Source organism: Nipponia nippon, unplaced genomic scaffold (genome assembly GCF_047370975.1).
Source record: "Nipponia nippon isolate SJK-2023a ecotype South Korea unplaced genomic scaffold, ASM4737097v1 scaffold_9, whole genome shotgun sequence".
NCBI lineage: Eukaryota > Metazoa > Chordata > Aves > Pelecaniformes > Threskiornithidae > Nipponia > Nipponia nippon.
In genome coordinates, this window is record NW_028262413.1 from 21,410,360 (window position 1) to 21,434,700 (window position 24,341).

The 24,341-nt window shown below is 35.4% G+C and overlaps 1 protein-coding gene across 17 annotated transcripts in view; it reads left to right on the forward strand.

The window, feature by feature from the left end:
- ATP2B2 (ATPase plasma membrane Ca2+ transporting 2) overlaps window positions 1-24,341 on the forward strand; it is a 442,035-nt gene that overhangs the window by 355,555 nt on the left and 62,139 nt on the right. For all 17 annotated transcript variants that reach the window (XM_087743155.1, XM_087743162.1, XM_087743156.1 and 14 more), the window contains 3 exons: window positions 189-353; window positions 2,590-2,804; window positions 4,320-4,562. In XM_087743155.1, coding sequence (XP_087599281.1) covers window positions 189-353; window positions 2,590-2,804; window positions 4,320-4,562 — 623 coding nt within the window. The remainder of the gene's footprint in view (window positions 1-188; window positions 354-2,589; window positions 2,805-4,319; window positions 4,563-24,341) is intronic.

Consider the following 24,341-nt stretch of genomic DNA (forward strand, 5'->3'; position numbering starts at 1 on the left):
CCACTGGGTCTCATAGGGGCATCTGTCTGCCATGGGAGTAATGTGTAATTCTGTGCACAGTTACAATCGTCTGTGTTGCAGTCAGCCCCTGCCATGGGTGTTGCTGGTTGAATTCAGTAAGTATAAACACTTAAGATAAAAAGAATGAAGAATAGTTTTGGAGTAACAGTTTTGTTCTGCATTATTAGCCAAGCAGCAGGATGGGGCTGCTGCCATGGAGATGCAGCCACTGAAGAGTGCAGAAGGGGGAGAGGGAGATGACAAAGACAAGAAGAAATCCAACATGCACAAGAAAGAAAAATCTGTTCTTCAGGGAAAACTGACCAAGCTGGCAGTCCAGATAGGCAAAGCAGGTATGACTGGATAACTGACCGAATAGCAGTGTATTATCCTAGCAACCAAGAGTTTTAAAACAAATTATTCTTAAAAGGGATAGGCCTTTTTTACTGCAATGTTTAGAAGTAGGTCATCATAATACTGTTCCAAGGATAGTATGTGGTATTGAAGATCTTTTATTCTTCTGAAACTCAGCTTTGACTGTCAGGAAACTGGAAGCTTTGGGCAACTTGGATTGTAATGAATATTTGAATCAAAATGAAATGTAGCTTTTCTCGTAGGCCATATTCCCAAGTGCAGTAATTACATATTTAATTTCCTCTCCCCTTAGAACTTCTGAGTACACAGTTTCAGAATCTCTAATGTCATCCCAAACTCTCACTCACACAGTATTTCCCTCTTATGGATTCTGAAATCATTCTGTTTTCTCTTAATATCCATGTTTCTGCCTTCTACCCAAATATGACACATCTGTTGACTCTTGTATCCAGTACCATCTGGTCTCTACTGTTATAAGTAGCACTTCTCCAACATGTAGGTAGAAAGTGAAAATCTTTCATAATGACATAATGTTCATTAGGTTCATTTTTCTAGAGATCTTGATCTCTATCCAAATCATTCGCTGAAGCCCTACAACAGATTCCTAACTTTATCTCTGTTCAATCTCCTTTATCCTTCTTTACCAGTCTGATTTTTACCCCTGCTATTCCTTCTCATTCCTTTTTAAGTTTGTTACACTAAATTGTTCACATAACCCCAAGATGCCACTTCTATTTCATTGCCTGAACAGTGCATGACTTGGAATCTATGGTTATCATCTCTTTAATATTCAATTTCATGCTTTGCCCAGTTTCATATTTCTCAAGCTTCTCTGCTTTGTTGCCAGTTGTACAACAGTATGCATTGATACAGAAACGCTTAATTTCTCATGACCGTTAATTTCTTAGATTAAGTACCTTTCTACATTGCCTTCTGATTATTACTCTCTTTGGTATTTCAGCAGGCATGTGAATATAGCTTTTAAAGTAATTGTATAGGGATTTCTAACCATAGTGTGGCAAGTAATATGAATTAAATTAATTAATCATTGCTTCATTTGGGTTTTCTTTGTCATTGGACAATCTATAGGGATGTCCTGCATTGTCATGAATTTTTGCCTGTACAATATTTTAATGTATTTTCCTTTATCCTCTGTCATTTAGCAGTCTCCCTGACTCATCTGTTTCCTGTCAACCTTAGCATTCTCCAGCTTACCAACTTTTATTTTTAACTTCAGTCAAGACATGAAATTCACAGCATTCCCCTTCTACTGTATGATCTCATTAGAGAGAAATTAATTTATTTTGAAATGCAGGCTTAACTGCTTCATAGAAACCTGCCAAAGAGCAGTAATCACAGCAAGGCAAAATAGATGTTCTAATGGAGTTTTTATTTGTATCCAGGAACAAAATTGTGAAGGAGGAGTGCTATCTTGGCAAAGTCTGTGTCATTGGGAGAGCATATTAAGTCCCTGGGATCTTTTGTGAATTCTCTGAAATATTTGTTAGTGTCTCTTGTGCTATACTCTCAGTGTTGTACCTCTTTTGAGCCTCTCCTCATAAAAATATGCACTGTTTGCATATGTACCTTTGGAAAGGGAAACCTTGGAAACACTAGTATTTATCACATTTCTCAAGAAAAACAATGAAAAACTGTTTTGTGGTTGATTCTCCATTATTGCCTCATTGTATTCAGCCAGACACATCAGTAGGGCTTTTCTAAAATATTTTATACAGCAGCATAAACTACAGGAGACTCCTTTTCTCAAGCCTCTTAAGATAAGCTTATTTAAAAGAAAGATGAGTGTTTGAATATGGATAGACTAGTAATTTGTAAAAGGTGGAGGTTAAAAGGACAGATAAATGTTGTACCAGGCAAAGTAATGTACTAAATTGAAAAAACTTAGCTTAAGCAACAGTGAAACTTGTGTTGAACTAGACTGACTGAGAAGTTTTAAAGGCAGCAGTAAGATTGTGCTTAAAAATTAATGCAGTATAGTTCAACTCTTCTGTAGAATTCAGTGAATATATGGCTGTTGTAAATGTATTATAGTAATGTTTTTTCTACATTGTAAAATTTATTATTATTGTCACTGGAGAAAAATGTCATGTAGAATAAGAAAATAATTTCATATGAAATTCAAATGTAAATTTCTAATTGCACATGTTTTTAATTGTGGTTTTTTTAATAGTAATTGATTATTTCTCTTTTCAGGTTTGGTGATGTCTGCCATCACTGTAATCATTTTGGTACTGTATTTTGCCATTGACACATTTGTGGTCAACAAGAAACAGTGGTTGCCTGAGTGCACTCCTGTCTATGTTCAGTATTTTGTTAAATTCTTCATTATTGGTGTTACTGTACTTGTGGTTGCTGTTCCTGAGGGACTTCCACTTGCTGTCACTATTTCTCTGGCTTATTCTGTAAAGGTAAGAAACATTACAAATACTTATGGGAGAAAAATATTGTTGAGTTTGCTAGTAAGTTATTCTTCAGGTTTTAGCAGGTGTGATGAAAGTTGGCCTGTAAATTAATGTGCACAAAATGTTAATGAGAGTGAAATTTCTTTAAAGTGAAACTTTGCTTTATATCGAAAGTATTTCTGACAAAAATGCAAATACATATGGGTTCTAATACATATTTTAATACACATTGCAGGAATATCCAACAATGGAAATACTTAGTTTGCAAGGTGACTAGGAATTTATTGAGCAGAATTTACTATGAAAATTGTCCGGTCTTTTGATATAGAATAACTTTGTCTTCACATTTTCTTGTGCAATAGTACAAAGTTTTGACATGGATTTGAAGTCTTCAGGAACGCTTTTCAAAGAAATTAGAGTTTCACTGGAGCTTTCATGTACTTAAATGCAGTTGCAGTTGTTTGTAGCCAATGTAAATGATTCTATTAGGAAATTAAAGAGGATTAAAATCCTAGGCTTGTGGATTAGTCCATTATCTATCTAAGAGTTTTCTCAGATTATTTTAACAATTTAGCCAGGTGAGCCTTATTTAAACATTCTGGGAATCTCAGATAAAGATTTTTTAAAGTTTATTTCCATTTAATGTGTGAACAAATTAACATAGGAACATTAGGAAGGAATAGCTTGATTTATATGTAGCCAAACATCATTATTATTAGGAAAAAAGAGCGCATTTCAAGCATGGGATTTTGCTAATAAAGACTGTAGCTGTTTTTAAAGTATTTTCCTATTCTCCTTATGTCCTTCATCTGACACGTGTGTATCCATATTTGCAGTATGAAACTGCAATACAGCTTTGTGTGCAACTGGTGGTATTGTGCCCTGTGAGTATAAGATAGTATCTGAAAGTGAGGGTCAGGTGATTGGGCACAGAATTTTTTTAATATTTAAAATATATAAACAGGGATAACATGCATTTCCAGGATGATATGCACTGTGGAATGGAGTACTCTGGTGGTGTTTTGTGGGTGTGTTTTTTGGTTTGTTTGGGTTGGGTTTTTTTTTTTTTGTTTGTTTGTTTGGGGGCGTTTTTCGTTTGTTAGTTTCTTTCTTTCCCAAGATGTATAGTCCCTCTATGTGCTGCAAGATAACATCCTGGCATTGGAAACACTATTAAAAAGAAGTGTAATATTTGCTATAATGATACCGTTTAAAAAAATCCTGTTATCGTCAGCTTCTTTAGCTAATCTTTGCTATTCTAGCTATTCCTTAAAATGTATACATGCTCCAAAAAATAGATGGAACTATATCGGTTTATCAAAGGCAAAGTTATTTCAGGGATGGTCACTGCTTGGTTGTCTGTAACTAGGGCTTGGGTTATTGGCCCCTATTAAAGTTCTAGTTTAGTGAGCATTATGTTCTAATGAACAAGACTAAATACATGCTTTTTTGCTTTTTATAACTGACATTAAAAATCTGTAAAAGCAAATCTTGAAGGTTTTTTATTTTGCTTTTTCTCAGAAAATGATGAAGGATAACAATCTGGTTCGCCACTTAGATGCTTGTGAAACTATGGGTAATGCTACAGCCATCTGCTCTGACAAAACAGGGACACTAACAACCAACCGGATGACAGTCGTCCAAGCCTATGTTGGTGATGTCCACTACAAAGAAATCCCTGACCCAGATTCTGTACCTGCCAAAACCCTTGATTTGCTGGTTAATGCAATTGCTATCAACAGTGCTTATACTACAAAAATTCTGGTAAGTAGGCTTTTTCTGTCAATAAAATGAAACATAGCAGAAGGAGTTGTAATTTGTTTAAGCATTGTTAATTTCTGTTGTTGATTATGAAGTGTTAAGTACTGTTGAGGTCCTCAAAATTAGAACAGGTGCTGTAAAAACTATGTATTTTATGTTTTTCTTTTAAGGATAGGGATGTACTTATATGTACAAGTACAAGTAACAACTCCTGTTGTTAGATTGTGATGGCCCAGTTTCAGTGCAGGTAAATTTGCTAACCCAACTAGTTTTCACTAAGACTTCATATGTGTAAAATTATTTTTGTGTGTCTAAGAACTTTCAATTAATTCTCAAATAGGACAAATTGAATTGGTTAAATCAGTGAGGTTAGTGATCTTTATTCATTCTGGTTTCAAGTTAATTACATCAAGAAGTATTTTATTCAGTCTGTAAAGGAGGACAAAATGGAAATACAATGTTTGCCTGTGGCATTAGATTCTTCTGTACAGAGCTAATTAAGAGGCTGAAAACTTTTGCAGTTCCAATAGATTTGTTCTTTGAAAGGTCAAGCTTAATCTTAATAGTGCAGAACAAAAAATTTTTTTTTTGTTTTAGTTTATAAATGTATGTATTGTCCTTTTTATAGCTGTATGCTGAGCTCTGTAATAGTCTGGCATGCACTTCACATTTGTTTTAAAAGTAGTCTTTTAAAATACAGTCGCAGAAAACAATTGGTGAAATACTACTGAGTGCTGGAGCATATATTTCCTTTAATTCTTGCTGTGTAAATATCTGGATATTAGTATCAATCAACACTTGGAAGAAGAATGTTTAGAGGAACCCGACGCAGATATGCAAAGTGTGTTTATGCCGAAGGTGTTTTTGAAATGAATGCGCCTGAGGATTGTTTAGCCAGGGTTAGGGTCTGAAGTCAAGCCACAGCTTAGGCACCCTTCAGACAGTCATCTGTGCTGTGAATCCACTCACTCTTCTGTTCTCGCTGAAAGCTCTCTGGAAAGGGAAATGCGGAGAGAACCAGTCCCTGAGGCAGCTTGAGCTGTTTCTTACATCAAGAGTGGACAGGGAATCACACAAAGCCTCCATCAGCTCAGAAAGAGAGTTAGTTGCCACCTACCAGCTGAAATCAGCCAGCAATGTTGAGGGCACCTCTTCTGTTGCACTGTACAGACAAATAGCTCTAGTCAACTGCGGCTGGAGCTGGCCATTTTGACTTTGAATTCAGATACCCTGGAAGAGCAGAGCTCGCTCAGCTACACGCCAGTTTCAGCTGTGACCATCCAAGTAGCAGCATCAGTTTCCCAGCTGAATCCTGGATCTTATTCTTTTTCCTGTGGTCTGTCCAGGTCAAAATCAATCAGGTTAGCTGAAATGAAGGATGTGCCTTCCATTCTCAGGTGGTTCAGTGTAAATGCTGTGTCAGTGTGGGTATTTTATGGCAGTGGCTTTTTGGAATCTAATTTGCATATTTGTAAATTAGCAGGAATATTTTACTATTGCTGGGTAAATCATGCTTTCACAAATCAGTATAACATTTGATTATTGGGGAGAAGAACATACATCTTAGTTATTTCAATAGTGTTACAACCTAAGTAAGGTTAGGTACTTCTCTAGAAAGAGATATAGAATCAAACTCATCCTCAACACACAGGCTGGGATTAAGACAAGGTAATACAGAAAAATTAGGATGAAGGATAATAGGTAGCTGTACAAATTTGTGTTTGTATAACTGCTACAGTGGTAATGCTAGTCACCAGCATCAGTCCTAGCTGATGACTTTGATAGGGCTTTGAGAGAATGTTACCAATGTTGGCAGAGTTTTCTTCATTCCTAAGAAAAAACAAGGCAGAGGGCAGGCAGATTGCTTGGTAATTAAGTCAGATGTAACTGGCAGAGCAAGACTCAGTCTCACTGTGCTTCATTTATTTTATATTTTGCTGTTCATTTTGAGTGTTTGAGATCAAATGCAGTAACAAAGTGTTTCTGTTCAGCTTCCATACCATTTCGCCCTCTCTGAATCCTAGAATAGTTTTAGGTTTCTGCGTAAGGCATGGGAAGGCATCAGACTTTCCGGAGTGATGCATCTCTAATATTAAGTTTAATATTCTGTCTTTCTCTTGTGGTAATAGTTTAATTTGTCTGAAAAATTTCTGGTCAATAGTAGTTCTAAAATTTCACTTTGGTCTCAATATAATTTAGATTTTTTTTTTTTTTCCTCTGGTTTGATTTCATTGCTTCTTGTTGAAATTAGTTATGTGTGCCTATTAGAGTCAATGTTTCACCATTTCAGTTCTTTGTTAGCTTTGCACAGATTCTCTGCAAAATTGATAAATGGGTGAAATCCTTGGTAAATCACCTTTGTTCTGGATGCTTATCAAATTATCGACTTATCTGTGTAAAATTTATGGTGATTTTTTAGCTATTATAACAGCATCATAAAATCAAGCCTTGCGGTATGGACCCCATGAGAATAACTGCTCCAATGTCAGAGGAGTTCATTTTATTCATTGTTTATAACAAGCTTAAGCTAAACTTTAAGATACAAGTTACTGTTCCATAGCCCTCATTCATTTTAAATCATAAATAAATACAGTAAAAAATACATAAGGGAGTTGTTTCCAGGATGAAGTGTACAGAATTATTTTTCTTGTTGCTAATACTGAATGCATACTTGTGCACTCATTCTTAGAGCAAATTGTGAATATCAGCTCAAACCCAAAGGGCATATGAAGTGTTATGTCGCTAAGACTGAATTTTACATATTCTATTTTTAGTTATCTAGTTACGCATATGCTGTAAATTGCACTTTGTATGAACTTCTGTTCAGTGTGATCACATACGGGACCATAAAATTAGTCAAGATGCTCTACTGAATGAGAAATATTCCCTCTTGCATTGTCTTTTGATTAAGGGGCAATTGAACCATTGATAAAAATATAAAAAGAAAATAATGCCACTGCTTGGGATAAAGGATTTGAATTTCCCTGAGAAATTAAACACAAATTATTCCAACTGAACAATACTATCATTTAAATATAGTTCTTTTCAATGCTTTCCAAGGATTCAATTACTGGGTGAGCTGATTTTGCATGCCATTAGCTTCAGAGTAACTTTAATGCTGCTTTTATGCTGTTTATGTGAAGCTGTTCTCCAGAAAACTTCTCTTTTCCAGTATTCATGTTTTAAATAGCTTTCCTACATGGAAATAAAAATTAGACTTTGTACATCTTTTTACGTGAGCTGTGGTGAGGACTGTAAAGCATCTCTTACTCTAAAAACAAAATTTGCATTTTGGGAATACTTTGATTGCTCTTGGAGCAGAAGTACATTGATCTTGAATATCATAGAGCAATAATGAGATAGAGACTCCAAATACCAAAACTAGCGATTTGAACTCTTCTATTGGGTTCTTGCTTGCATAAATTCAGTTTTAGTTAGAAAAGTATTTCTTCTAATTTCCTGAAAACTGTCAGAGGGCACAGATGACATGCTTGCTGGATGGGTATAATGTGTTCTTATTAAGAAGAGATCACAATTAGTATTTAGCTGAGTGATTTTCAGCAGCAGTGGAAAAGACCCAGCTGAGTCCATTATTGTTAGGGTCTAACACAGGCATGTCATTTGGTGCTTGATAGGTGCCTAAGGAGCAAAAAAGCTACTTACGCCTGTATTAGGTGAATATCTGGATCTGTAGCAGGAGGACTGTTTTTAGTTCTGACGATCTGGAGTATCATTTACTGCATTTGCACAGTATGTGGCACAATGTAGCGGCACCTTTTAACCAAGGATCTTGAAGAAAAAAAGGTGGAGATGTCACAAAAAAGTGCAAAACATTCACTTCCTTCTACAGTTTCTGCCAACTTAGGAAATGAAGTAAACATATGTTAGTCTATACGTTAGTAAATGTTAGTTAACTGATGAATGTGACCTTGTAAAACTTTTGGAACAAAAAGGCCTCTATCAGATAAAACCTAAAGGGACAAATGAAGCAAAAAAAAAAAAAAAAAAAAAAGAACATAGGCAATTTGATTGCAACCAGAACAGAGAAAGCAATGTCTCCTGGTTATCATATGGCAGAAGAACATCTGCACATGACACTCTAACATCTGTCTAAGAAAATAGTGAAGTTGCCAAGGTTGCTGCCTGTACCCAAATTCCTGTACGTGCAGACAGACCTCTCCTCACCAAGCTGCAAGGGTGGCCTTGAGAGCCAACAGGGAGGAACAGGGATTCCCCACAAGCTTCCCTGAGAGGAATTTTTTCTGGGGGAGAGCAATGGTTACCCTCCACAGGAGAATGATGCTGAGGACGCAGGCTGGCTGCAGGGGTACATGGCGCGCAGCAGTAGGATGGAGCTGCAACATAGACTCAGCCATTAAGATGTACTAGGAGAGAAACGAAGGTGTTAATTCTTGCTTTGTGTAATTACTTTTTTGTGAATATATAATAAAAGATGTTATTAAAATAAGTGGAACAAAATTTCTAACTTCTTTATACTGAAAGCAGTTCAAGAGATTTTGGCACAGAATTTTATTGTTATGAATAAATAGTTCTTTTGACTGATTGTCTGATGCAGAATACTGGAATGAATGCACTTGATACTTTTTTGGAGGAAAGGGGTGGAGGGAGGCTGGCAGAGCAGGTAAGTAACCTGTAATATATGAGAACCATAAGAAATTACACGAAAGTGAAATGGTAAAAGTAATGGAAAATAAGATTTTAGCACAACAGCTGTTTTGCAGGAATAGGTTAAAATCTACTGTGGGTATTGAGAACATGGATGTAGTAGCCAGGTGAAGGGTTCTTTTTATTTGAGAGGAATATATTTGCATCCAAAAGAAGTACAGCTATCTGGGTTGTTGGGAGACATAATGTTCCTGTCAGAAACAGTCTTTAAAAAGGTGTGCAAAGTACAAAATACACTTCTCTCTTACAGCTTTATTTTAAAGAAATAAAAGTTAAGACTGGATTTCATTTATCAAATACTTGAATTAATCTTGTCCGTTTTTCATTTTTTAATTGGATGAAAAAAATTGTCTCAAGAATAATATATATACACACACACATATTATTTAGCCAACAGAAATTTACTGTCATTTCTTTTTACCTTTCATAATTTCATCACTTTCAATATAGTAAGACCTTCTTGAAAACAGCTTTAAAGTTGTTTTGGGGAATATGGATATTTGGAAGTTTCCTACTGAACCATTTAAAAAGTTCAGAAGTGGTAGGTTGGTTTAAGGATTTTTCCATACATTTCCCCACATTAATGTATAAAGTTATCAGTGATGGAAAAGACGATTGAAATGTTCTATCTTTTTAACAGTAGTTGCTTGCAGGTCTCTCATTCTTGTCTGACAGAGCATAGACCTTTTCTTTTATCTGTCTATATACATGTATTTATGTGTCTATGTATTTATATGAAGTCTTATTTTCAAAATGGAATGGAAGAAGGAGACCCTAACTGTTTAGGAAAGATTGTTTGTTTCATTTCTTACACAAAGCTCAAAACCCAGTAGATCAGATTATGCCATACCTATCAACAGAAAATCGTCAGAATTTATATTTCCTGAGGCAACAGCGAAAGAGCCTGTACTTTATTGTAGCTGTCTGCCAAGGGCAGTTATGCTAAATGAAACTACTATTGGATGTCACTAGAATTCTCTTCTTTATTCAAAGAAGAACCATAAGAAAATAGCTTTTATCTCCCAAACTACATTTTTTGTTATTTTGGTATTTGAAATTCGAAAGATATTTTTACTTTCAGGTATGGTTTTCTTAAAACCTGTTCTCAAGCTCTTTGTTTCTTGTGTTAAAATACATATAAAATTACCATTTGTTTTTACTGTACATGAAGGTTCAGATCATCTCTTATTTTATCTAGATAAGTTCACCCATTGCTGCTAACAATGTTCTAAGTTAAAATAGATACTTTAAAAAACCCCAACAAACCCCAACAAAAACATGAACACAGAAAATGAGGACAGAAATGGGGACAGAAGTGGTAAAAAAAATTAATAAGAATAGATTGAGGAAAGCTTTTATTTATGGTAACATTAAATGACAACCCAAGTAAATGGCCTGGCCTAAATTCTGTTTTATTCCTTTTGTAGTTCCGTACCATTAACATTAAGCCGCAAATTTAACTGGCAGTTCCAGTTGTTGATTTGAAATCTGTGAAAAAGATCAGTCATTTATCAGACAGACAGTCTGGTGGTCAGTCAAGGCTGACTTGCGTATAAGAAAGCAAGTCAGCTTTGGGGAAGAAGAGGCAGTGGAAGAAGGAATAAGAACTCCAGAAAGCAGAATGTCCCAATGAGAGCACATTGAGGGGAAAAAACGTAAAACTGCAATGTAAGGAAGAAAGATGATTATAACTTTGCAGCAGCAGAGCTTGCACATATTCTTCACAGTGTGCTCCCCTTTACGGCTGTGCAGCTTTCCCTATTTTACTGCATCACATTTTCTCAACGTACAGTTGCAAGCTTTGTCCACAGGGAGGTTTGCACTAGAAATTTTGGAATGGAAGCGTTTGGGTGAATTTTGGCAACAATCTGAGCAGAGACCATCCTTTGCAATGGTTTTCTTACCTCTGCTTTCTTTCCTCCAGGTAATGCTCAAAAATAAATTCCACCTTTAGATAATGTGTCAAGATTTTAGTAACTTGTGTTTTAAGGTTGAGAAGGATGGGGGGGAGGAGGAGAAGTAGTGCTATTTGACAGCCTTTTTATGTAAGGATAGATCTGTGGAAGGTTTTATCCTTACATAATAATCTGGGAAATCAGTAAACAGTGAGAAACATATCTGGGATGAATTTTTTGCAACTTAGTTCATGTCATGACACTGGACTGGCTTGTTGTCATTGTCATCTGGCTTTGGATGAGGGAGGAAAGAGGAAGGAGCAACAGGCTTGAATTGTCTTCCTGCACTGTCACCGTGGAATACATTTGGAATGGCAAAATCCTCTACTTCTAGTGTACTTAAAGCCATCCAGAAGACGTCACAGAAAAACATACTGAGAGAAGAATCCTCAGCTGGCAGATTGATGAACTGGTGTAGGAATTCAAAGATACTAATTTTTCCAGTGTCTGAAAAAGAACAAGGGGATTTGTATGAACTCATGAAGGTCTGCTCCAGGTTTTACAGTTTGTGTTCTGCAATCTTACGGATACAATAAGTTACGAGACATACAATGCGAGGAGAAACACAGGAAAATCTGCTTTGCAGAAAATCATGCAGAAAATCAATGCATGATTTTCAGGGTGGCATCTTCAAACTTACTAGGGTTGGATTTAGGTCAGTAAGGCTGTCCTATGAGTCAAGTAACTTGAAGATAGCATTGTAAGGTTTTTTTTGGTTGCTTTTTCAGCACATAAGTTTGGCAATGTAAATTTGTGAAAGTTGTATATGCTCTTGTTTTTGAACTGCTCAGGTGATGGCATTAAAATATTGTCTGGACCGTTTCTGAGTATCCAGCTAAATGGTGCATTTGATCCATTTAAAATTAGAAATTTATGTGATTTGATTGAACTAATTTCTAAAAATCTGTATATTTTGTAGGAGTTTTTACTTTATAGGAAAAATTATTGCCATTATAGGTAAATTTATATCTTTATCTCAATTTCCATATTTTGTTCCCAGAATGTAACTGTATAACGTAGATATGCATTATAGATGGGACCAGACAATGCAGGCCAAAGTATTTTTCTATATATAAGAAAGACAATCATCACAAAAAATTCCCAACCATATTATCTGTAAAACTTGTTCATAAAGCCCTTTGTAAGCATTTTCTCAGAATAAGCTAGGCAGGAAAAAAACAACCTATAGTGTGCATATTATTTACTGTGTAAATAATAATTATTAGAGATAATAGATCATGTAGTTAATTGTCTCTGCTTCTAGGAATGGTAATTAGCAGAGAGTAATGACCTTCACACATCACTTGCCATTGAAGTTTTATATAATAAGAGGTACAAATATAGCTTTTCTCACTAAATTAGCTACTGAGTTAATAATTGAAATAACTATGTTTAGAAAAGACTACTTGAACGTGTAAAGCATAGGACACATTGTTATCCTACTCGTGCGCTTTCTGCTGTCGGGGTACAGGGGCTTTGTCTTGCTAGCAAAAAGCCTTTTTTAATAAAGTCTCCTTTTTTGAGAGTTGTATGTGAGGGGTAGAATGGAATCAGCTGCTGACAAAGCTTCTCGGCAGTTGTCTGTGGGATGAATTTACCTAAGCAAGGGGGAATTAGAGAGCAGAGATCAGAGCAGGGCCATCCTGTAAATCTGCTGTTGATGTTGTTATACTCTCTGGAAGGCTGCGTGTTTTCATTAGCGGCCAGGATGTCAGAGGCAAGGCAGGTTTCCCCACAATATGGCAGAAATGTTATAGGTAGAGAAGGTGAGATGAATGTGCTCACATAGAGCTAGTTCTTTCACTGAATTTCTCATTATACAGTAAACTAATTGTAAATGAACTTGGCAATAGGAGGACTGACTGCAGCTCCTGATGACTCTCTTCCTTAGTTCCTAGTCTCCTTTTCTGTCAAAAAAAGGGGTGATGGTCCTGCCTCATCAACAAATGAACATAGGAAGAGAAGATGGATACATAAAATAATCCTGCACTGTAGAATGTAGCATGACAAATTATTCCCATACTAACTAAAAGTTTATGATAAAATTAAATTATATTTCTTTATTTTCTTTCTTCATGTGACAGAAAACAAGATGATAATAATAGCGTCCTTCTTACTGGCCTTCTTTGCCTTCACAGTTTGGTAATTGCAGATTGGATTTATTCCTGTTGGAATAAATAATCACTGCAAGATTATAAACAGGACTGACAGTCACTTGGAAGCTTTTTGTTACCATAATATCATTTACCACCTTAGCTTTTTTTTCTTGCTGGCTTGTATGAAAATGATTAAATTAGATTTCTAACTTGCTGTGATGCAACGACTGTTTTTCCTATTACCTTGCATAGGATTTTCTTTTATGTTGTTTATCTTACTTTCATGTTCTTCTTTTCCACTCATCTTGTACTGGCATAAGATGATTCACTTATAGGAATAACTGCTGACTCTTTCCAAATACGCCAGTTGAAGAATACAGGCTTTAAAGGTGAACGTTTCCTGCAAGGTATTCCAAAGTGTTTGCATCTAGATATATAAATATTGCTTATTGTTGTCTGCTCTCTTTTAGGACCTTTTTTTTTTTTTAATAAAATATGCTGGCACAATAAATGATTTTAATACATACTTCTTCTCATGCCTATGTTACCCCACTGAGATAAAATCATCACACTTTGGAGCTGATCGATGTGCTGGTTAGAATTTACTGTTAACACTTTGTAGGCGATATTATCAGGGAGCATGTTTTCCTGATGGGAGCTTTTGTTTTTACATGAGTGGGTGTAAACCACTTACTTCAGGCACATCTGTTTTACTGTAGGTTTTCTTTGTGTTCTCTATCATCCAGAACAGGAAGGTAATAATTTCAAATGTGATAATTTAATACCAATTTTATAGAAAATGGTAGTGGTTTTATAATCCAAGATGCACAAACAGGCTTATTAGAAAACAGTGCAGTGGGTGAATCACTTCATAATGAAATATGACATTAATTTTCTTTCAGACATATGTTACATAAATATATATTATGTAGTTTTTAGTAAGCTTTCTTTTTACTCTCAGAACTCCAATGTGGTTTCTTCCTCCGGGGGGGTGAACCAACCCAAAAAAACCCCAACTGGTACGATGCCTGAAAAACAACAGATCAGCAATAAACTGTGTGATAGAAAAGATCTTGCTAATTTCAGAGCAATAAATGTGCAGAACTTACTTTACAGACTTGAAAAAGACTTTAAATTGACCTGGCATTTCTATTCTTTGTGAATGAAATTGTACTTAATAAGATTTATTATATTTCTATTAATGTAAACAAAATATTATTTTTCTTTTCTTTTGAGTCACAGCTCGTCCTAGAAAGTTGGTATTAAATATACAGTAAGTAAAAAACTATGCTTCAAATTCTAGTTCCTGCTTTCTTCTGCAGGTAGACCCCACTAAGAATTTTTCTTTCAAGCTTCCAGTTTTCTCTTCTTGTATGTGAAGCTCTTAGCTCCTCTGCATTCCAGTCAATCATATTTCTGTGTTATTTACAAGTGAGCGTGGGAAGGTGTCAAAAAATTATGGCCTTTCTGCTTTCAGAGATGGTGCCAGATAGGCCAGAAAAATCTCTAAAATGGATGGGATTCTGAAGAATTGTAACCACAGATACTGAGCAAACTGCAAGGGGCACTGACTTCTCAAAGGCATATGACTTTGATGGATCTGATTTCTCAGGGGCATGTGACTTTGATGGACAGAAGGCATCTGTTACAAAAAATCATTTTACCAGCTGGAGTCTAGCAGAGGAAAATGAAAAGTTTTCAAAGCAAGGGTTGCTAGAGTATTTTAATATAGTCACAACTCTACTGTTCCTTCGTATCATTGAAGAAATGACAGACCTGTTTTGGCAGACACCTTGCATGGAAAAATTAAGCTTCTAGAAGGAAATTTTAAAAACTTTGGACAACTTTAGTAAGTACAACTACAAATCTGTCTCACGTGTGTAAGTCCAAACGCATAACAAAAAGAGTATGGCTGGCTACTGGCAAGTCTTTATGGAGACACTGGCACATCTCATCCATCTGAAATGATGAATGAGTGTAGGGCAGTTGATGTAGCTCATTGTTCATAACACTGAATGAAAATATTGAGCACGTTGAAAAGTTCCACTGTGTGTTTCTTATCGCATTGTTATTTTTCTGAGGGTTCTACTTATTCAAGTGAGCAGAGAATTAAGTTACCTTACACTTCCCTTCACTCCAAAGGAGAAGGATTGACAGTGCTCAGAGCTCGTTTGCTAGGGGATATATATTTGGAAGAGGTGAGAGACAAGTTTTTCTGGGAGAATTTTCTATAAAGAAGGACAGGATGTTCAACCTCTCCATCATTCCTGTCCCGTTTCCTTCTGAATGAATAATCAGATAAAAATTGGCTGCAGTCTCTGTCTGTTGTTCTGCCCAGCAAAGGCATCATTCTTAGTATCCTGACAAGGAGAGGGACTGGCCAGATGACTGAATTTATAATGCATCTCAAACATTACCCCACCAATCATGCAAAAAAAATCCCTCTGAGAAAATATTAGATAAGCATTGCTCTAACATATAATATACACTTGAGCTCATGCATTTGCCTTCCAAAAAACAACCCCTAACTAACCAAAACCAATTTTAAAATAAGTTCAGCTGATACGTGCTAGTATAGGTTTAGAGAGGAGTACATTTTGTATGATAAGTGAAATAGCTGCTGTTAGTGTTTTTAGACTCATTTAGAAATGGATGCTTGAAGAACCCTTTTCCTTACTCTGGAAATGAGTACTATTAACAGAGAAGATCTATAATTATGACGGGCTATTATCAGTAGCTTAAGTCAAGTGAAAAAAACCTTGCTTTTATGTTTCATGTGGCTAGATTTACTTTGCACTTACTAAATTTAGCTCCTTAAACTATACAAATTGTTTGTAATTGTGCTGCAACCAGAAAGGCAATGAGTATTAAGACTGATTTTTGCTTTTGTTTGGTCTTTCTAGAAATTAGTTTTCCTATCTTTAGTAGAAAAGCAGAAAATCCAAAGTATTGATCAGTTTTGTGCAAATGAAGACTGTAGAATGAAATGACAGAAACAAAGACAGATCAGCTACCTGTAAATACTGTTTCTTTTGTTGAAATTCAGGATTTTGATGTGCATATGTAAAGGCCATGCATTTTCTGTTATTTAATGTGATAATAAAATTCTTGTACAGTATGATCATTATCACAGTACACATTTTTCAGACAGTGGCACTGGTTTTTTGGTTTTGGGGTTTTTTTTGTCCAATTCATTAGCCTAAAATAATTACTTACTGTCTACAATGCACTACAATATTTCTAGTTCTAATTAGTAAAAAGCATAGAAAAGGTTATGCAAATTAAATAAGAGTTGGTATCTTTAGATAACATGGAATAGATGGTGTCCATTTCACAACTTTGTGGCTGAAATTCATGTACAACAGCTGGTAGAAAGCATGCATAAGAGGCACTTCAGACTATTAGTGGAAGGTTTTTAAAAAAATGTGATTAATTTTTTATTAAGAAAGTTAACTAGTTAATTAACAAGTGAGGAAGATTACGTAACTGGAATTTTGATGATGACATGTTCAGAAACATTGAATAATGTTTTCATAGGCAACCTCATTGAGAAAAAGTATTGAGATGCAAGGGAGAAAACTGTCGATAGATTACTATAGCGGGTATTAGAGTGACTCAAAGGACATTTTCCAACTGTACAATTGCTTGTTAGATCACTGCTAGAACTGAAGAAAATATATCTCTATTTCCTCAAATCTGGAAGATGAGATTTCAGCCAAAAAATGGATGCATTAATGCTTTTAATGTTGCCCAAACCATGCAAATCCCTAGTATTGGTTCTAATTTGGAAGTATACTTTTTAAACTGCAGATGTTGCCTTGCAGTTGAATTTTCACTACCTGATCAGCTCAACATTATGCAGTTTGTCTCCCATCTCCATTTTCTGTGTCTGCAACACTCATGAAGCCAGTCTAATATCAGCATGTAGTAAAACCTCAGTTTAATAGATCTAAAACAAGGTAGCAGATGTTTGGGTTGTCATTATGGAGGTACCAATTACGATTCTGCAATTAAGTGCAATTTCTCTTTTGCACTTAGGGAAAAATGTTCAGCTCATTTGTCTTTCATGAAAATACAGCAGGCTTTTGCCAAATATATGGAACAAATTATCAGAAAGTTACAAAATCTGTTAATCTGTTAATTTTAATCAATTTGGTTTAGAAATGGCACATTTGTCACTCTGGTCTGTGTTCTAATGATACTGGTAATAGGGGAGAAACATGCTTTTCCTTCTTTCTTTATAGCTAGCTTTAACTGAAACCTTGTACTTAGACTATATTTAAAGTAAATTGGTTGTTAATTAAAGTAAGTTAATAACAATTGCTGTGTCTAATTATTTTGATTATATAGGTTACTTGTCAACAGTTCTTGTTGCACTTAAACAAAGCTGGAATGGCAGTAGTATAAATCTAACAATTGCTAGTTCCATGTGAATGGGACTGTACAAAAGGACAAGAGTGGAGATTTTTAGTGTCCAGATTTGGAAATGGAATACATAATTTTCAAAATTTGAGGGCCAGATTGTCATTAAATGATACATTATAATGGAACATATGAATGGTTTTGACCAATAACAATAGGAAAGCCCCTACATACAGATGAATAACATCTTATAGTATAATGAATATACTAAGACTCTTCTGGGAAAAATGTGGAGAAAAATCAGCGTCTGTAAAATTCAGTTTAACCTAATCTGGAAACACTAAGGCTGAAGTATCCTAATCTAACCTAGTATGGTTAATCAGTAGTGTCATAACAAGGCAGAGTTCATTCTTTGCACTGTAATGTGGTATATTAATCTACCTCTCTTTAAATTCAGCCATGAATCATCGTCATTTGGAATTGAGAGATTTTTAAAAATTATTTTTATTTTTTAAATTAAAAGACATTCAACCTTCTATTTTAATTATTTTAATCTTGAAATGTAGACTTTTTATTACAAAAGGAAAAAGTTCAAATTGGAGAACCAAAATGGATTGGGAGATGAAAAGGAATAACTCATGTGGCACATCTTTTGATGATGGAGTCACTAATGGTGTGTAACGTAAAAATATAACATACACGTCAATGTTCAGTTCCTTAGAATAAATACTGTTCAATTACATGTGCAGGACTTTATGAAAAGGTATTATTAATTTTAAAAAGTTATCAGTTAATGTTTTCATAATTTGAAATCAGAAATCCTTGCTCTGGGCCCAATTAAATTAATTACATAGATAAATATAGTTAAATTTAGCTTTGTTAACTACCTTGAATATTGCTTCTACTACAGCTATCCCACTTTTTCTCTGGTTGTGAAGCTGAAGGAAATAGCAATTTTTGTTCTAATTAGTTCTAACAAGTTCTTTATATCTAGGAGTAATATTCTCATATGAATAGTACAAATTACTCATATTTATCAACATTTTGTATGTCTGAAAATTTATGCACAGACAATATAAATGTTTTCCCTGTATTTTTAACTTGCATCCTCTGTTCTTGAGAGTGAATTGAGAAACTGATGAAGTATGGACTAGAAAAGCGGACAGTGAGGTAGATTGAAGCCTGGCTGAACTGCTGGTCTCAGGGGGTTGTGACAACATAGTCCAGCTGGAAGCTGATCACTAATGGTGTATCCCAGTGATCAATAAGGGGGGGGGGGGCAATACTGTTTCACGTCATTAATGATCTGGATGATGGGGCTGAGTGTCTGACGTGCAAGTTGGAGGTTGCGAAAACTGGGACTGTTCAGCCTGGAGAAGAGAAAGCTCAGGGGGAACATTATCAATGTCTGTAAGTACCTGATGGGAGGGAATAAAGAAGATGGAGCCAGACTCTTCTCAGTGGTGCCCAGTGAAAGGCAAAAAGGCAATGAAAGCAAATTAAAACATAGGAAATTCCATTTAAACATAATAAAACACGTTTTACTGTGAGGGTGGTTAAACATTGGCACAGGTTGCCTAGATAGGTTGTGGAGTCTCCCTCCCTGGAGGTATTCAAAACCCAGCTGGGCACAGCCCTGAGTGACCTGCTGTAGTTGGACCTGCTTTGGCAGGGGCACTGGGCTTAAATGGTCTTCTAGAAGAGGGAGGCTGGTGCCTCCCAGCCTCAACTACTCTGTAATTCTGTGAAAAATGTATACTGACTGACATATCCATCTTTTACTTTTAATTAGTGAGGAGAAGAAACAATTTTCCTGTTTGCAGTAGTATTTTTTGGCCTTGTCCTTTTATTATTCACATGAATCAAAGGTAAATTTGTCCTTCAAACTAAGAGGGTAATTTAATTATTTGCCATTTAAATTAAGCTCTCTTTGAATATAAAAACAGGTAACAGGCAATGAGAGAGGGAGCAGAAACTGTCACACCAGCCTTTCAGTCTGTTCTTCATGCATGATTTCATCTTCTTTCATAATCACTCTTGGGGGAATTTATGGATAGTATCATTTTTTCCTTGTTCCTGTTATGTGAGCTGAAACAAGCATGAGTCCATATTCACTGAGCCACATCACTGCTGCTCGCTTAACTTTGCCGTGTTGATAGGAAATGTCACACTGATACATTACATAATTACAGCTGGACTCTTTATATGATTATTGCCTTGCTATTATTTGACGCAACAAGAGATGTTGAAATACGCTGTTTTTGTATAATGTTATATCTGAATAAACTTGCATTGATCTCAAGTGCTGGCAATGAGAATTACGTGGTACCACAGCATTGCATTAATTAAATAGATTGTTGCATCATTTTCAGGTCTGTCTTCAGATAATAGAAAAAAAAAAAAATAATTAAATAATTATACTCCTAAAAATTAAATAATTACCCTGCCTCAGAGCTAATCTGATGCAGGAAGCCTGCATTTCAATATCCTCCAACTGTTGTGGTAGATCTAATTACGCCAGTTGTACCTAAATAATTCCATTGTTCTGGCTATTGTACAAATATATTGTTTCTTACACCGTATACAGTAACGAATCTAAAACTCCCATTACTGATTTCCTGGGAACTTTGAGCAGATCTGATAGTTAAATGGTTGTTAAATAACAAGATAGGGGCCTGTGCTGGGGAGCAGTGCCAAACGACACTGCTGTCACTTGTCTGAGGAGCCTGCTTCCTGTCAGCTGAAGGGTGCAGCACATGTCTGATTGGTGATAGGGAAGACTGTTAAACTGCTTCTTCATTGCTGCTCATTTCTTGCTGAGACAGCATAACTGAGCTCAGCAGGATGTCCTGGTCTAACCTCTAACCATGAGAGTTAAGAAGGTTATCCTATGGCTTTAACAATTTGAACTGCCAGCAAGTTGAGGTCCTGACTTAGGCTTCACATGTAATACAAATGTACTTTGAGACTACAATTTTACTGTAGCATAGAGATCTAAAGGATGTGAGACTGCAGCCTGCATTCAACATGTAGTAATTAAGGGGCTGTACAGTAGCTGGTTCAGTGAGAAGGCAGCCTCACTAGCCACTTAGTATTAAGTAACAACTTACAAATGTATAACTTTACTAATGAACAATGTTGTTGTTTTACATTTCTGATTTTAGTCTTCAGATTTTGTATCTCTTGTGAGTGCTGAAACATGTTTCAAGTGCCTTCGTTTTAGGTTGTCTAGATCTGGGATGCGTATCAGGCTAGCTAACAAATCAGTGCCTGTCAGTCAGGGTTTGGAGTAAGTTGCCTTGATTTCGATAGGCTTATGATGGTGGCTGCTGGTGCCTAGAGTAAATGGTGAGAACTTGAGGTGACTTCTTTGGCGCACATTTTCCCAAGAAATGGAGCTGCTGTGGGCATTAGTGTTTTGTGAGTAATGGGAAGCGAAAGGATTTACCTGTTGTATCCCCCTTTTCCAGTCTTTTCAGAATAGAAGTATGGGACACACGTCAATTCAGGGCAGCAATGGTGAAATTTCGTATATTTATTTATTTATGTGGTCCATTTATTATATCCCTCTCTATGTTCTCCTTTGGTTTTTTAGCTCTATTTTATGCTAGGGAATACTGCTGATGTGCTTGATTACCAATACACATCTGTGTAAAGCCATTTTTTTCTCTTAATCATGTTCCTTCCACTGATTTTGGATTCAAACACTCCATGTCCTCCTGTCTGTGTTGGAGATGTTTAAGTGTCTATATCATGTAGGAAGTGTTTAAAGAAAAAGGGAGAGACTTGGCAATAATGGAGGAATTTACTAAAAACACTTTCCCTTCTCCTATTACCTTCTGTTCGATTCTTCCTGTCTGACTTTTTTTTCTAGAAAACATGCTGTTGATAATCCCCATGCCCAAAACATATGCCACCATTAGAGGTGAATGTCATCTTTTTTTCCCACGAGTCTTCTTGCTGTGAGAAACCCTTCACAATCAAATTTCTTGTTTAAGCCTGTAACTTTTTTGTTTTACATGAGCTGTATTAGCATTCATCAAAACATACTGCATGCCACCCTACAATATTTTTCTGGCTTCTGTACAGCACTGTGTAACACCATTATGTACCATGTGAAACACAAATCCCATTATATTTAGAAAATATGGCCAGTCTTTGTTACTGGAGCATGTACAGCATCTATTAAAGGGCTCCCAAACATTTTTTGTTGTCTGGTTTAGAGCCAAATTGCAAAAGTATGTACCATAGGGCTTTGAAATGATCAATGTGTAGTCATGGGACCCAAAAAATGATGCATCATGGAGCAAACCAATCAAAGTCAGGAATTTAGAAGCTCACCATCCTTAGGGGATGCAGACCTCTAGATCTTTGTAATTGAATTGCTTTGCTTGAGCTTGAAATGAAGTAGAGATCTGTATGTCTTCTCTATATTAGTGTATAAAAATTTTTAATCCTCTGAAGGTAAAAAGGAGATAAATTTTACTTTCTGATGAACAGGCATAACATAAGTGAATGGGAATACCTATGTTAGACTACTCAGCAGTGTGCATAAGAATAAAAAAACGTATCAAACCCTTAAACTTTTAAATGTTGGGTTTTAAATCCAGTGAGTGAGATCAGAACAGTACGGAAGGTTAATGCAGTCTGTTTATTCTGATACCAAAATGATTACGCAACCAGCTCAAAGTTGTTAACTGTTCTTTTTTCAATCCCTTATGCTGACCTCAATTCAAACTGACTTTAGACTTTAACTGAATTTCAACAGCATTGTACCTTGCAGTGATGATTCTGAGTTGTAAAATAGCATGTATATTATCAGAAAGCATGTTGCTTTTTGTGCATTATATAAAACAGAGGTAACTTACTAATCATTAACATGAAAAACTACTTAAAATTCTAAACAGTCTGAGGACAAATTGTGCTCTTCCTCATAATTCAAGTCAATAATATTATTATAGATGTGTCCTGAAGGGTAGCAAAGATCAGAATCTGCACAAGATATAAAGACTAATTTTTATTCCTAAATAAAGACCTTAGGAAAGTAAATTCATAACGTTTTAACAGTATAGAGCTGATGCCAGGTATTCATAGTGAAATTTATCTTCAGGATGCTGTTTTGTTTTACTTTGCTTTAATCTACAAAAGGATTTTTCAAGAATTCTAATAAATGTTTGGAGTTTGTTTAATTAGTATTATCCTGGTCGTGTGTATAATTAATACTCCAGTTTTGGTCTGCCCAGAAAGCCAGCAGTATGCTCTGTACTGAGATAGCATTGAAAGTATAATGTGGGCAGAAGTTCAATAAAACCAAAGGAAAGTCCCACAGTATTGTTTGGGAAGAGAAAATTCAGATAGGATTATTAAGTAAGCTTTCTAAGTAATAAGTGAAAGTGGAAAATAATTTTCTGTAAGAGAATCTTGGCATATCAAAACCAGCCTATTTCCAGACAGGCTTTGTCAGAGTTTCTATTGCATTCTTATGCAGGGATGTGCATTCCTATGTAGTCTTGCAGAGGTGATACAGCTAGAAAAGAATAAATACTCTTACAACCAATAGTAAAGAACAAAAGAGAAGATGAAGCAAATTTGTTTCTGGTGTTTGGCAGCCAGAATCCAGATTATGACTGGGGTGAAGGATCTGTGGAAATGGTCATACTATGAAAGACAGAAAAAACAGTGCTGATGCTAAACTTCTGTAGTTAACAGGATCCCAGAGAAATCATAAATGAAAACCAGAACAGCTAATGTCTAGTATTACTGCTTTCTTATTTTTCAACACATCTTTTGAAACCATTTCCCATTTTGTAATTGAAAACTTTATTTAGTCAAGCAAAGTTTTAGATTCTTAATCCTTGGCTAAAAAGAACTCACTCCTTTCATTTTCGAGTTTTTCTCTAAGATAACCAGTCATTTCTAAATATGTCCTGGTGTAGCTTGAAGTCAGTTGAATAAGCCTGTATCTACAAAAAGCTGATACATCTGCTTATAAATTTAGTACATTTTAATCTTGCTTTAGATGTCTTCCATTAAACCATTGGCTCAAATTATGTAATGAGGGAATATATCGGAATTTGATGGTACTATAGTTTTTTAGTAGTTCTTCTTATGATATTAGGAATTAAAAAATAAAAATATCACGAGGTTTGAACATCCTTCTCGATTATTTTAAATTTTACATATATAATGTTTAAATATACAGAGAAAATTCCTGCACATCCTGGTCCATTTTCTCTTTTTTGAGTAAATAAAGTATAGAGTGGGAATTTTTTGCAATTTAATTTTAAAAATGTATTTTCCTCTGTCTGCCTATTGTGAATGGAGTTGAAATGGAACATTTGATAAAGACATAATATTCTAGCAAAGTTAATTTTTTATCTTAATAAAATTGGTATATTTACAATCATCATTACTCTAAAGGAGTAGTTCAATCTGTAGAACACAGGAGAATAACATAAAACAAATGAAGGCTTCAGATAATATATGAAATCCTAACATTTTAATTGGGAAAGACTACTTGGATCTTCTTGCCAGGTCCTCTCTTTTCACATCAAAAGGCACAATGAGAAAAATGAGGCTTAGTAAGTGTTATGGTAAAAATGTAAGCATTATTATTTCCTAATCTAATTCTAAAAGTTGAAGCACCTCTTTAAGTTATGCCCACAGTTTTATCTTTCTTCCTT